Source organism: Geotrypetes seraphini, chromosome 9, assembly GCF_902459505.1.
Source record: "Geotrypetes seraphini chromosome 9, aGeoSer1.1, whole genome shotgun sequence".
In the NCBI taxonomy this organism is placed as follows: Eukaryota; Metazoa; Chordata; class Amphibia; order Gymnophiona; family Dermophiidae; genus Geotrypetes; species Geotrypetes seraphini.
Window position 1 is genome coordinate 170,227,136 of NC_047092.1, and position 16,039 is coordinate 170,243,174.

The 16,039-nt window shown below is 41.1% G+C and overlaps 1 protein-coding gene across 1 annotated transcript in view; it reads right to left on the bottom strand.

Annotated features, from left to right (window-relative positions):
- The window catches only part of PHC3 (polyhomeotic homolog 3), a 132,229-nt gene that overhangs the window by 55,187 nt on the left and 61,003 nt on the right, over window positions 1-16,039 (bottom strand). Inside the window, 2 exon segments of the mRNA XM_033958076.1 lie at window positions 8,276-8,426; window positions 12,230-13,080. Coding sequence (XP_033813967.1) covers window positions 8,276-8,426; window positions 12,230-13,080 — 1,002 coding nt within the window.

The following is a 16,039-nucleotide window of genomic DNA, read 5'->3' on the forward strand; positions in this document are numbered from 1 at the left end:
TATTGCTTGTTGTTTCCTCTTCCAGGTCATTTATAAAAATATTGAACAAGATAGGCCCAAGAACCGAGCCCTGGGGCACGCCGCTAGTCACCTTCGCCCAGTCTGAGAATTTCCCATTTACGCTTATCCTCTGCATTCTGTTCAAGTTCAAGTTTCAAGTTTTATTTAAATTTGATGATTCGCTTAATATTTCTAAGCGAATTACATAAATATATAATTGGGATAAAACATTAAAATTAGATTAGCATTACTACATTAAATAAGTAAACAGGGGAGTATTAAACTGACAATACAGACATTATGGACAGTACTGGAATACTTTGGTAAAAACATAAGGGAAAAAAGTTACAATATTTTATATCTTAAAAGAAGAAACAAGAACGTTGGTAGGGGAGGGATAAAACACTAGGGTAGGGTTTAAAATACTGAAGTTTTAAATGATCATGAAAAGGAAGAAAATTTTAGAGGTTAAATGAAGCTTTGAAGAGGAATGTTTTTAAATTAGTTTTAAATAGATTAAGATCTTTAATGTTTCTAATGTACAAAGGAAGGGTATTCCAGATAAGTGGTGCCTTAACTGAGAAGATATCATGGCGTCTGGTTCCTATTATTTTTAAAGACGGGACCATTAATAATTCTTGTGTATTAGATCAAAGAGAACGATTTGAAGTAAGTGGAATTAGAAAACGGTTAATAAACTGTGGTTCATTAGTAGATATTGTTTTAAATACAAATAAAGCTATTTTATAAGTTATTCTTTGACTGATAGGTAGCCAATGTGAGTCTATTAAATAAGGCGTTACATGATCATATTTCTTTCCGTGATGAATTAGTTTAATAGCAATGTTTTGTATTATTTGTAGTCGTCTTTGTTCCTTGCATGTAATATTTAATAACAATGAATTACAGTAATCTAATCTAGAAATTATGAGAGAATGAACTAAGATATTCAAGGATTTTGACTCTAGGTATTTAGACATTGAGCGTATTAAACGTAGACGATAAAAACAGCTTTTAACAGTATTATTGATGTGCTCCTGATAAGACAATTTTGCATCAATTGTTACTCCTAAGATCTTAAGTGATGTTACTAGTTCAATTGTAGTGTTTTCAATTGAGAAAGGGGTGCAAAGTTTTATGTCCTGTCTAAAAGGAAAAAATAATGCCCTTGTCTTAGATATATTTAAAGCTAATTTATTTTGAGTAAGCCAGTTTTTAATTTTTTCCAATTTTTGATTAATTTGATTTATATCATTAGAATTTTCTGGGTTGAAAGCATGAATTAATTGGATGTCGTCTGCATATGCGTAGGTGGTAAAACCTATGGATTGACTTAAGTTAAGTAATGGAGCTAGAAAAATATTAAATAATAAAGGGGATAAAATTGAACCCTGAGGGATTCCATAATTAAGAGAAAAAGGTTTAGAAGCAGTGTTATTGAAACGTACCATAGAAGTTCGGTCAGATAGAAAGGAAGTAAACCATTGAAGTGATAATTCGCCAACGCCTATAGATTGCAATCTGTTTAAAAGAAGGGAATGATCAATGGTATCAAATGCGGCTGAAAGATCAAGAGAGAAAAGAATAACGGAATTATGATGGTCGAGATTGTATATGATGTTAGTTGTAAGTCCGATTAAAGAATATTCAGTGTTGTGGTGTTTCCTGAAACCCGTTTGATTGGGGTGCAATATATTGGTGGAATTAACAAAGTCTGATAACTGATTGAAAATCACTTTCTCTGTAATTTTTGCTAAGAAAGGGATATTGGCAATAGGGCGGTAGTTAGTAGGATCGTCAAGACTGACTTTATGGTCCTTTAATATGGGAGTTATTATTGATGTTTTCCAGTTTTTCGGTACTGTTCCTGAAGTTAAACTTTTTTTGATTAAAGAATGAATAAACGGTCCAAAACCAGAAAAAAATTTCTTTAAAATTACTGGGGGTATAATCTCTGATAGGGAACTCTTTAAATTTAACTTTTGGATAATTGTTTTGATTTCTGATAGTGTTCTCTTACCATTTGCCGATCCATCTGAGTATGTCTCCTTGTATTCCATGACTTAGTAGTTTCCTCATAAGCCTTGCGTGCGGGACCTTGTCGAACGCTTTCTGGAAGTCCAAGTAAATTATATCCACCGGGTCTCCACTATCAATTTGTTTGTTCACCTTCTCAAAAAATTTAAGTAAATCGTCAAACATGACTTCCCCTTCCTGAAGCCGTGTTGACTAGCTCTCATTAGGTCTTGATTTTCCAGGTGTTGCACAATGCTATCTTTAATTAGTGATTCTTCCCAGGAACCGACGTAAGACTCACAGGTCTGTAGTTACCCGGTTCTCCTCTTGATCCTTTTTTGAAGATTGGGATGACATTCGCTATCTTCCAGTCATCTGGTATTTGCCCGGTTCTAATTGACATGTTAGCTAAGGTTTGTAATAGTTCTCCAATTTCAACCTTAAGCTCCTTAATACTCTCGGGTGAATTCCATCCAGTCCAGGGTATTTGTCACATTTTAGTTTGTCAATCTGATAGTATATCTTGTCCAAATCCACATTTACTGTGGCGAGGTTTTCCTCTATGTCTCCGTTGAATACCCTCCCTGCTTCTGGCATTGTTGTAGTGTCCTCATTGGTGAAGACAGAGGCAAAGAATGAATTTAGCCTGTCAGCAATCTGTTTGTCTTCTTTAATGCACCCTTTTCTTCCTTGGACGTCGAGAGGGCCCACTGCCTCTTTTGCTGGTTTCTTCCCTTTTATATATCTAAAAAAAGGACTTGAAGTTTTTGGCTTCTTGTGCTATCTTTTTCTCATAGATTTTTTGGCGTCTCTTACCGCTTTATTACTTTTTCTGGTCGATTTTGTGACAGTTCCAGGCCTCCGTTGTTTTTTCCCGTTTCCATTTTTTAAACGAGTTCTTCTTTTCCCTCACTGCATCCTTCACCTCTTTAGATAGCCAAGCTGGTTCTCCTTTGTTCTTGTTTCGCCTTCCTTTGGATATCTGCGGTATGTAAAGATTCTGTGCTTCTGTGATGGTGTTTTTCAGTAGGGACCCATGCTTGATCAACCATTTGGATTTCGGCTCTCCTCTTCTTGAGCCATTTACTAACCATGGTTCTCATGCTGTCATAATTCCCTTTTTTGAAGTTAAAGGTTGTGGCTTGAGTCTTGATTGGTTTCCCCTTTCCGATGCCAATGTTAAAATTGATCATATTGTGATCACTTGTCCCCAGCAGGGCCGTAACTTCTACATCAGTTGTCCTTCCAGTTATGCCATTTATGACCAAGTCCAGGATTGCGGTTCCTCTTGTCGGTTCTCCCACCATTTGTTCAAGGAAGCAGTCTCCTATCATCTCCAGGAACTTTATCTCTTTGCCGCAGATTGACGTTCCCAAGTTCCAGTTTATCCCCGGAAAGTTGAAGTCCCCCATGATCGTTACGTTTCCTGATTTACATCCACGGTTAATTTCCTCCATCATTTCTTTATCTGTTTCCTCTATCTGTCCCGGGGGTCGATAATAGAGGCCAATTTTTATGTCTGCCTCTTTTTGTCTAGGAATCTTTATCCAGAGGGACTCTAGTTTATCTTTTCCTTCCGTCTACCCTTCTCTAATATACTCTATTTCTTCCTGGACATACAGGGCAATACCTCCCCCTTTTTGCCCTATTCTATCTCTTCTGTACAGTTTATATCCTTGCAGTGCTGTGTCCCATTCATTTCTTCATTCCACCATGTTTCTGTTATTCCTATGATATCCAGTTTTTTTCTTCTTGCTAGTGCTTCCAGTTCTCCCATTTTGTTTCTTAAGCTTCTGGCATTCGTGTACATACATTTGAGTTCCCTTTCTGCTACTTTCCTGGACTTTTTAGTCTTCACATCCCTTTTTGTATCCATTTGCTCTTTTTCATTGCCTCTTGTAGTTTCAACGTGTTCTTCCCTTTTACCTGTGCAGTTGCTTGTAGTTTCCTCCTCAGGATCTCCTGATGTCCGGGCCATCGACTGGTTGTCGACTGTCGGCTCTCCCCTGATCTTTAGTTTAAAGCCTTCTCAATGGTCTTCTTCATGTTCTCAGCCAAGACTCTCGCTCCTTGTTTGGTGAGGTGTAGTCCGTCCTTTCTATAGTACCTGCTTCTTCCCCAGAATGTTGTCCAGTTGCGCACGAAGTCGAAACCCTCTTTTTCGCACCATCGCCTCATCCAGGCGTTGACTGCTCTCAGTTCATCCTGTCTCATTTCGTCCGCTCTCGGTACCGGGAGGATCTCGGAGAAAGCCACTTTCACCTCCCTGACCTTCAGTTTCCTTCCGAGTGAGCGGAGTTGGTCCTTCATTTCCTCCCTGTTGTAGTTCCGTCCGCTGACATCGTTTGTTCCCACATGGATAAGCACAGCAGTGTCATCTCCTCCTGCGCTGTCTAAGATCCTGGTGATTCTGCTGGCCACGTCCTTCACTCTTGCACCAGGCAGGCAGGTAACCAATCTATCTTCTCTTCCTCCTGCGGTGTGGCTGTCCACATTTCGTATGATGGAATCTCCAACTATGATCCCTATCTTCCTTAATTGGGGGTTCCTTGGGGGCCGTAAGTCCGTATCCATTCCTATTTCTTTTCCTAGTGATTGGTGATTTCTTTGGTACAGACTGAAAAGCTACAGCACAGCCCACTGGGGAAAGAAGCAGAGTCAAAAAAAGATAGTAGATACCTTCTGCAATCTCACGATTAAAGAGGGACATAAATCAAGCATTCCAAGACTACTGTACCCTTCTGAGGTTCGAATGTAATCTTCCCTAAATGGAGAGAACTTAACAAAAACTGAAATAGAAAGAGACTTGGGAGTAATCAACCGTGAAGACATAAAGGCTGAAAATCAGGTAGAGAAAGCCTCAGCAAAGGCTAGACAAATGCTTGGCTGCATCAGAAGCTTTATCAGCCGAAAGCCCGAAGTTATAATGCCATTATACAGATTCATGGTGAGACCGCACCTGGAGTACTGCGTCCAGTTTTGGAGGCCACATTACCAAAAGGATGTGAAGAGAATTGAGTCAGTTCAAAGAATGGCCACAAGGATGGTCTCAGGACTTAAAGATCTTTCATATGAAGATCGTCTGAGCAGTCTGCGCTTAAACTCGCTCGAGAAGTGCAGAGAAAGGGGGGACATGATAGAAACTTTCAAGTACATAACGGGCCGCATCGAGGAGGAGGAGGAAATCTTTACTCTTATGGGTCCCACGGTGACAAGAGGACATCCGCTAAAACTTAGGGGAGGAAGATTTCATGGGGACACCAGGAAATACTTCTTTACTGAGAGGGTGACTGATAGATGGAATGGTCTTCTACGTCAGGTAGTCGAGGCTAGTAGCACGCTCGACTTCAAGAGACGATGGGACAAACATGTGGGGTCGCTACAGAAGTATGATAGAGGATAGTTTCTCTAGGGTGGAAGGGATCATGATTGGGCAGACTTGTTGGGCCGTTGGCCCTTTTCTGCCATCATAGTCTATGTTTCTATGTTTCCCTAAAGCTAGTATTTCTGCAGTAAATTACATAAATTTTACTGTAGCTTAGTAACTACCCCTTCAAAGGTAGAATGCCCTCTTGAAAATTAAGCAGACACTTTGTTCATAATCCTAAACATTTCATATAGAACAACATAGTCCACCCCCGACAACAACACCTGAGGGTATATGCTCTCCTCTTTAGACAGAGCCTGGTGCAGCATCTTATGGCAGATGTGTCCGAGAGACAAATCCTCATTCTGTCTTTTGAGGACCAAGCCTACCCTACGATCCTGAGTATCCTTCAGTATCACTCCTCCCTCAGTAGGAAGTGCAGTTCACTTATTGACTTGTGCTGCTAGCGAATCCACCTTAGGCAGAGTAAAAAACTTCTGGAATTCAGGAGCCAATGGGTACAATTTTGTCATAGCCTTGGTAACCTTCAGAGGGCCCTCTGGTGCTTCCCAGTGCTCCGTATGCACCACAGTTTCTCAGAGTGTGATGAAAAACCTGGAACGGGACTTAGAGCTGCTCATACAAGACATTTAAGCATTGAAAGTCTGCAGGAGATCCAAATTTAATTCAAGCAAAGATACTGTAAAGACTTCTACCAGGTCTGTCAGCTTGAAAAGCCTGACACAGACTCTTGGTTACTACAGCCCACCTGAGACCCAGAATCCTCTAACCCTGAGGATTCACTCTGTGGGAATAAAGGCATGGACTCTGATTCCTAGTCTTCTCAGCAGTAAAGCTTTCCGCTGAGGAACTGCGCACTGCGAAGGTACCACCTCCTGTACAATCACCAGCAAAGCTCCACATGGTGTAGAGGACCTATTAAATTTCAAACATCAACTCATGAAACCAGAGTCATAACCCTTCACTGGATCTCCAGAGGACCTCTGCAGGGGACTTTCTTGTCTCATCACGAGCTCAGAGGCATCTGTACACTTGCATTTCACCAAAGCCGCCAATTCACAATTCAAGGGCTCCAGAAGGGATTTTTGACCCAACCAACGAGCACCCTCAGACTTCCAAGGCCCTAGAAGGACTAGGGGGGGGCTAAACCACAAACTCCCACCCCATGGCAAGTGGTGCATGGATGCTCCTTAGCCGACCATCCAGCACAAAGCTGGCATGATACAAGGGTATCTGAATTACTAGCAAAATTAAGATGTTTAGAGACATAGAATAAAATAGGGAAATCCAAGATTGCGGCGGTGATAGCAGTATTTTGGCACCTAAAAACAACCCAGAGGAGCAAAAGGCAAAATCAGAAAATTTCGAAAATAGGATTTTGGAGGTGGGGGGACCTTATAGGGAGCCCCGGATACCTTTAAAACTGCAATTTGACCCTCCGCGCCCTCCCCCCCACCTTCAGGCTACCATTTACACAGATCTCACAGGTCTGGAATCCTTGACCCCATTAGCTCCTTACGTGTCTTGGGGGGTGGGGGGAAACATAGCCAGCACCTGTTACAGTCCTCTAGACCAATGTGGGGCCAATCAGCCTATGCTCAAGTGCCAGAAATAAATTCAGGGCAAGCTGTGCTTCCTGAGCTGTCCCAAAGTTATTGCAGGCCAGCTAGGCAGGTGCCCTAAAGGAATTGTATCTTCTTCCACCCAGAACTGTCCCAAGATCTCTGGGAACCTCTATAGCACCAGGAATCATCAAAATTGGATTTTAAAAAACACCAAAATAATAAAACAGATGCCGAGCACAAAAAAAGGCACCTCCTCAACTCGCCTGTAGATGGAAAAACAGAGGAGATGGGCACTGCCCAGTGACACAAGGAGGCGGAGTTGAAAAACGTAGATGATGCCTTCTACAATCCCAGGGGGTAACTGGAAAGAACCCATTAGTCAGGACACCTGTCCCTTCTGCACTGAAATTACTCTCTTTAAAAACTTGATCTGAATATATAAAGCTGTAGACTCAAAATTTCTGAGAATAAAAAAGAGCAGTAGGGCAGCTCAAATATACTCAAACATTTATTAAAACTCTTTCAAAATAAAAGATATGTATATACTCAGACTTCAACAGTTATTGATGTTGCAGCACCCACAGCGGGGGCAAATGTCATTTCTTGTGAGCCAGAAAATCATATCATGTATATCCATTGTTTAAAATGCACCACTTAATTTAAGACAAAACGGAGTCCTTAATGGTTCTGAAAAACAGCTTTTCCAGCAGGTAGCAGTATGCCAAAGTGGAACTGAAGAAGTAAAGGGAAAAATGAGAGAACGCTGTTTTTTTGAAGAGTTTTACATCATGCATTTTGATCTCCTCATTTGCCACAATTTCTTCATAAAGATAACCATGTCAAGGTTTTAAAAAAAAAAAAAGAAATGACATTTAAATTACATTTATAGCAATGTTCAATATATGTGTATTGTGGTAACTGCTGCTGTGGTAACAGCTATCTATTTAGTTTGCAGATGCTGTTCAACAGGCTCAAACTAAGCAAAGCTTACTTGGATAGTGGTCTATAACAAGACACTGCCTTTGCTCTGCTCCTCCACTACACAGATAGTGATGGGGGTAATTAGATGCTAATTTTGAGCCCAGCACTAGATGTACAGTTTTCTAATACCGTATCTAGGGAGAGGGAAATCAGTATAACAAGAATTTAAATTAACATTAAAAATGTTATACGTTCACTGGCTACTGGTAAACTTTACAACTTTCTTTGAAAATTAACCCAAATTATGTTTAGTAGAAAAACACTTTGCTGGTTTTGTATCCAGGGAGTGCTGCAGTTGTTGCTAATTGTTGCCATTTGCTCTTACCTGGTGAGGTATCTGTAGGAAGTTCTTCCCCATTCTCAGTAAGAAGAGGTGGGGGAGATAAGATGGGTGGGGTTGGAGTCCTCATTATATGGGAACAGTCCTCTGTCATCTCAGTCATCTCTTCCTCACACATATTCTCCACTTGGTAAACCTGCACAAGACATCCACAAACAGCTACCCTTAGCATAAACACTATGTTATAGTCCCTTGAACCCATTCAATATAACATCAAGTGTATCCTACCCTTGAGGAAAAAGATGACATTTAGGGAGTACCATTTTTAGAACTATCTAATACTACAAGATGTGGAACAACCTCTCCCTTCATATCAGGAACTGGCCAATTGTTACAGCGTTTTAAGAAATTACTCAAGATCCATCTCTTCATTAAATCCTTCCCTCCTAAGACTAGATGACCCCCCTCCCATTTCCCTATCTCCCTCCCTCTTTACCCCCATTTATTTTAACTGTGTAAACCACTTAGATTTCTACGTGTAGGCCTTTAGTGGTATATCAAATGCAATTCATTAAAAAAGCTATCTTTATCCTGGTCCTATGAAATCTACCAGCCAGGCTGGCTTATAAGCAATATCTGTTGCCTTGGTACAGTAATACCCTATGGTTGAACTGTAAAATCCATCACTTTAAATCCCAACATTGACATGAAAATGGTTAGATATACAGTACTGTATTATAATACTTCCATTTTTATTATTCTTTACACATGGAATGTTTGGAGACTGATCCATTCAAGGCACTGTGAGACAGACAGGGGGTAAGAAAACTAGAGTAGTAGTAAATTCTGGGAGAGCTCTAATCCCACATACTTTAAAAAAATTCTTATATATTGCAATAAGAACTACTATTCCTTCAATGTGGTTTACAATTTTACATACATAAAAACTATAAAAAAAATAAACATCAATATCAATAATCCCTCCCTGATTTTAAAGCCAAATGGGATAGACTCGTGGGATCTATTCACAGAGAAAGGTAGGGGAGGGTCATTGGGGTGGGCAGACTAGATGGGCCGTGGCCCTTATCTGCCATCTATTTCTATGTTTCATCTTCTCCCATCCTGTCTCAAACCACATCAGGCTCCTTATAGACTATTTCTTTCAATGAGACAAGAAACAAGAATGACACAGTGACAAAATTCATTGCCATTTCAGTCCCAATGGATAACCGTGGGAAACAATCCCTTGTCATTCTTCAGTTTCTATCTCAACCTCTATCCTTGAGGGTCAGTGGCTGTGGGCATTCATACTCTGATTCTTATGTGAGCCAAGTATAGGATAATGAACCCATTGTGACATCACTGATGAGGTTGGTTCATAGGCATTGGTGGAATGAGGCTTTATGACATCACAATCTCAGCTCTGGATACTAGAGACTGTCATTCTCAACCTCAGTCCTTCTGCACCAGCATTCCTTAATGCAAGGCTTGAGGGTCAGTGGTTGTGCCCATTCATACTCTGATTCATCATTCTGTTACATATAAACAGGAGCTCCTACATTAGGTAATCAATCCTTGCTTGCAAAAAACTTGCAGAAGGGTATCAATCACACCTTTCAGCTTCTCTTTCTTCACCAGTGAAGTATAGCTCCCTTTTCACTTTTTCCTTCTGCATTTTCTCTGTTTGGTTTTTATTATTTAGGGTCTTTTTAATCCATTTCTGGGAGGCTTTGGTGCCAGAGGACCCCCATATTTGGGGCTATTCTACCTGGGAGAGAATGCAGACTCCAAGAGAGAGGACTGCACGGCAACCTCCAAGTGTACCTAATGAACCAGCCTGCTTTGTGTTATTTTGAGGCTCGGGGTTTGTTCCCCTGGGAGCTTGCTTGCCTTCTGATTTATTAGAGCCTTGAGTGCTGTGAGGACACCCTGTGTGAATCCCTTTGGGTTTTGGGGAGCGGGCTGCATGTTATTCTTTCTCCCCCCACCCCCCTTTGCCGTTAGGATTTGTGGGATTGTGCCTTCAGTCAGTTCCAGTTCAACTGGCAACCAGAAGATTTCCACGTCTGGACTGTTTCACTGTGAGAACCCAGAGTGTTTTGGTCTTACAGCAATGCTATTGAGCGCATGGCCTGCAAGGACTATTCTGAGGTAGTCATAGCTACTTTCCTTCAAGCAAAGAAGCAATCAACATTTGTGGCCTACGCTAAAGCCTTCCAGCTCTGGTGCTCCAAAGATCAGATTGAGCCTTTCACAGTGCCAACCCCAAAATAAAAGAAAAATAAGCATGAGCAGAACAGACAGGCTCCTACCATCTTGTGTGTAGAGGAAATCTGAGGAATTACAGGAGGCAGAGGGGAGGCAGAGCAGAAAAATGTAAATGAGGTTCTCTACGCCAGATCTCACAGAGATATACATCCTCCAGTTTCAAGGCTGATGTTCCTACTGCATTAGAACGTCACTTAGTCCGATTCTGTAAAAGGTACGCGCCATATATAGAATCACAGCGGCCCACCCATTTAGGTTAAAGAAAACCAGGTCTAAATAACTGTGCCTAAGTTGTGTATGGACTGTACAAAACTTATTCATTTTTGTGGCATTTTGTCCTTTCTGAACCTCGCAAGCAATGCTATTCCAGCAGCTTGGGAGATTCAGACCTCAAAGCTGTGGCTTGTTATTCCTGGGCTGAATCTCACAGGGACCATCAAAGCTTTCCCTCCTGATCCAGCTTTCCCCTCACCCCTCACTGCTCCAGACATGGTAAAATAACCCCAGCATCTCATTACATATCGACTATCGGCTCCGGGCGGCTTTCCCGCAGAGGAGAGAATCCTGCATTCACCGTGGGCCTCATCTGGGGCAGCCTCCTTGGAGCGGCTGGGGCACGGGCAGTGTGTCTGGGAGGGAATGCATGGATGGGAGAACATCGCAGGGGAGGAGACATAGGCATCCTGGGACTGTCTGCCAAGTCTCTTCCCTGAAGAAGCCCTTTCTGGAAACATCAATCGCTCCGCCTAAACTTACTTGCTCCACTTCATCACTGACGCTGAAACCGTGGATTGAAGACAAAGTTTTATTTTATTTTTCTTTCCAGTTTATGATTTATCTTTAATCTTATCTATTGTTTTGCCTTTTGTCTTTGTTTTGTTCTATTTATATCATTTAAATTTCTCCAGAATTCTACTGTTCAACGGCTCCCCCTTCTGCTTCTATTCCTTTCTCTCCTCTCTTCTACCTTCCAAAGTATTTAGATCAATGCTGTCTTGTTAAAATGTTTATTTTATTTTTATTTTTCCTCTAACTCTACTTTTCACTTCTCTATTACCCTCCAGGTACTTTAGTTAGATTGTGAGCCTTCGGGACAGTAAGGGAATTTTTCAAGTACCTTTCTTATTTCTAATCTTAATGTATATTTTCTGTAAACCGCTTAGAACCTAACGGATGTAGCGGTATATAAGAAATAAATTACATTACATTGCTGTGGTAAGACAAGTCAAGATGCATTAATGCACTTTAAGTTGCAGTGATGAACAAACAACACAACTTAAGGCCCTAACATAGCTTGATAATTTCCCCCCTAAATCTCTCTTAGCCTGCCTTAGTCCGGGTGGGTGGGGGAGAGGGAGTGTTTGACATGCAGTGTTTTAAAATTATGTATAGTCTTGTTTCAATTGGCCTAACTCCATCACAGGAATATGTCCATAAAAATGTAAGTATAAATATGCATGTAATGGCAAAAATATTCTTTAACCAGCATACAGGGTGGGTAATAACTTCTGAAAACTGCCTTCTTGGTATCCTCCTACTTATAGGAAAGATCAAATAGCACTGACCTAATATGTGCTATGCTGATCCATTTTTTAGTTTTTATTTGGTGCTTTTTACTTGGATCAATTTCAATATACAAAATTTTCATATACAAATATCACACTAGTGTATTGATCATGCTGTTGCTTTTAGAAACAGTTAACAAAATCAGGAAATCTTCCCACAGCTTACCACAGATGTGTCCACAGAAGCAGATGGCTGTACTTGCAGATTTACAGCAACAGTCTGTGGTGGTGGTGGAATAGTTTGAAATGGCAACTGCACCAAAGCTTCTGCAGCTGGAAGCTCTTCCTCAGAAATGAGAGTATTTTGCACCATCATATGTCCTGGCGATAATATTTCAGGCTGTACTCCTATAGCATGCACAGATTGCAAGGGTAGTTCTTGCACTGAGGTTGGGGAAGATGCTGATAGCTGTGGAGGGCTCGATAAAGAAGGAACAGACTGCAATGCAGATTGTGGTCCTGAAGACAGTACACTTGACTGCTGTATTGGCCCAATGTGCGTTATTGGGGATGGTGGTGGTGGTGGAAGATGAGATGGAGTATTTAGCTCTTGTGTTGAATGTACCTGATTACAAATGGCCTGCTGATGATTCAGTCCTGAATGCAAAACTGGTGACACCAGAGCATGCGATTGTGATTGCATCAGTGTCTGTGGATGTATGATTATAGTGGGAGACTGGCTGGGTGAATGAGCAGGTGGAGACACCACGACAGATTGTTGCGTTGACTGAGGCTGAGTTGGAGATTGTATTAATGGAGGAGCATGAGTATGAACAGGTGAGCAATGCTGTGATTGAACACTGTTGGAAACTGGGAGTCCACTATGGGCACAGCAATGTTGTGACGTAGGTGGTTCTGGAGCCGAATTGTGAAGTGCAATTGGCTGAACCTGTTGCTGTCGAGTCTGAATCTGTTGCTGCTGTAATAGGTACTGATGAGACATCTTTGGAGGAGTTGAAGGAAGAGGAATTTGATGATGTTTTACCATAGAATGAGGTTGAATTGGTGCATATGAAGCTATAAAGGAAACGTACAGTAATTATTTCATTCTGAAAGTTGATAGACTACTATAATTTTAGAAAACAAGGTTGCCATTGCAAAAATTCAAAAATCAACCAATAGCTGTGCAGCATATTTGTGCCAAGTGGGAATGATAGAAAGATGCTAGAAAACATTGCTTCTCCTACCAAACACTGTATAACCACAAATACAAAGAAGCACACTCATGGCCATTATAATACATCATGTTGGAATTTTGTGAATATTCTAGAGCAGTGTTTCTCAACTTGATCCTGGAGTACCCCCATGCCAGTCAGGTTTTCGGGATATCTACAATGAATATGCATGAAATAAATTTGCATATAATGGAGGCAGTGTATGCCTATTGAGTTTATGCATATTCATTGTGGATATCCTGAAAACCTGACTGGCAAGGAGGACTCCAGGACCGAGTTGAGAAACTGCTTTAGAGTCCAGGAAAGGTGTTTTTTTTACTAGAGGTGGGCAACAACCCATTTGCGTCTGCAAGATTTCCACAATGAATATGCATTAGATTGATTTGCATATACCATTCCCATTTTATGCAAATAGATTCATGCATATTCATTGCAGAAATCTTTGCAAACCATGATTTCCCACTCTTGCTTTTGATAAATCAGGCACTATACCATCAATGTGTCTCTTAGTATGCTTATCTTTGGAGAAGAATTATACTTAACTATCTTTGCATGCACATGGAGCAGAAGAATCCTATGCTGACCTGCCCGATCACATGAACAGGAAGGCTTAACCTCCACAAAGTATTATTTCAAGACCTAATCAACTTCCTGGTCAAATTATAAGACAGCTATATGGAATTAAATACACAAATTAAAGTGATGAAATAAACATGGATTTCACTTAGGACCTCAAATTTGAGTGCTTTGCTGCTACTGTATTAATTAAGTATTATATACCCAACCAAAATAGAGTTATTTTCTCCAAAGATTTGAAGCCTGGTACCTCACAAAGCTCAGCCGAGGGCTGGTAGCAGCACTATACCTGGGGGAAACTCAATTAATCACACAGAAATAGATGTTACTTATTTCTGAAGGGAGAGGTGCCCATGCACTATAGATTGAATGAGGATGCACTTCAGCCTCTCTATTTTGGTTATTTGTTGTAAAAAGGTCATTTTAGCTCTGTTTTTTAAATATAAGTTCTAAAGCAGCAGCATATGCTAGTTTCTCCAAAGTATCAAATTACTTGTTCTTAAACCCCCTTCTTTAATCACATAATTAATTTCTTTCACAGTAATAAAACACTGGCCAATTTTCTCACTTGAGCCACACCTTCTAAATTATGAATATTAAAACACACACATACTTTGTATTCTGTAATCTCTTTGATATCAGGAGTCATTTTCGACTTGATGCAAATTTGTTTATATGCACACTATGGGGATGTTTTAAGGTGGAAAACAACTGTCATCCCTTGGATGACAAAGCTGTGACAGTAAGCATTTTAAACAAATGCATTTGCCCAAGTTGGAAAACATACTATTATTTGAGGAAAATAGTAATGAAGGCAAATGCAAGTTTTAATGAGAGGACTTTTCAATCTTGCCACTTTACACAGAATGTGAGCTTAATTTTTGCATTATATTTTATGCATGTGCTTTTTTTTAAAAAAAATTATCGTATTTCATTCATCATATCAAGTAAAACACTTGTACAGAAAAAAATTATATAGTCTAGATTCAAATTAAAAAAGGGAAAAGAAAGAAGAGGCAAGAAAATATAATAGTCTAAACATTCTCAAGTCCACCATTTTGGATTAAAAATTACACAGAGTAGAGGAGTGTTTTTCAACCACCGGTCCGCAGAAATTTCCTGCTGGTCCACAGGGCCGGCACGTGCATCAGGCCCGAGACAGTGTTCTTCAACTGCCGGTCTGCGGGGTGATTGATGCGGCGTTATCTTCAGGCCAGCTCCTTCTTCCTCCTGCGCCTGAACTGGAAGCTTTCTCTGATGTCGCAACATCAGAGGGAAAGCTTCCAGATGAGGTGCGGGACGCGCGAGGAGCCCCTGCCCGTGGCTTTGTGCACTGTGTCAGTAAGGAAGAGGGAGCCGGCCCAAAGATAACACCGGGGCGGCACAAAATGGCCAGGCGGGAACAAGCCAGAAGGTAAGGCACACCATGGAGGGAGGGAGACAACAAAGGTAGGGGGAATAATTTTATTTTTGAATTTAATGATTGAATTGTGTCAATTTTGAGAATTTACATCTGTCTATATTTTGCACTGTTCAGGAAGAAATGCATTTGTTTCTTTTTCTCTGGGGTTGTACAGCATGCAGAGTCTTGAATCTTAGAGTTTGTTTGTATATATTAGTATTTTTAGGTTTTGGTCCCGTATTTGCATTGGGGTTATCTGGTAGGAATGAATGTTGAGAAGCATAGAGTGTGCTTTGTGTAGTTTAATTTTGTGGTTAACCATTATGTGTTGTTAATAAGATTATATTATGTGTATATATGAAAAATGAATGGAAAAATAGTGTTACAATTAGTACTATTATGGGGGCGGGGTCTGGGTTGGAGATTTGGCAGAGATGGGTGGGATCTAGCCCACAACTTAGCTCAGTGTTCTTCAACTGCCAGTCCGCAGACCAGTGACGGTCCACAAAATAATTACAGTGGTACCTTGGATTACGAGCATAATCTGTTCCAGGAGCATGCTCGTAATCCAAAATGCTCGTATATCAAAGCAAGTTTCCCCATAGGAAGTAAGGGAAACTTGCTTTGATATGTTTCCACCCCCCACCTTCCTCCCGAGGCCAGGAGCGCTGCTCCCCCCCCCACGAGAACCGGCATTGCTCCCCCCGAAGGCCCCCCCGCGATCTGGCTCCCTCCCCCCCCGCCGCCATCGGGCACCCCCTCTGCCGCCATCGGGCACCCCCCGCCGTGACCTGAGGTCCCCCCAACCCACCCGAACCCTCTT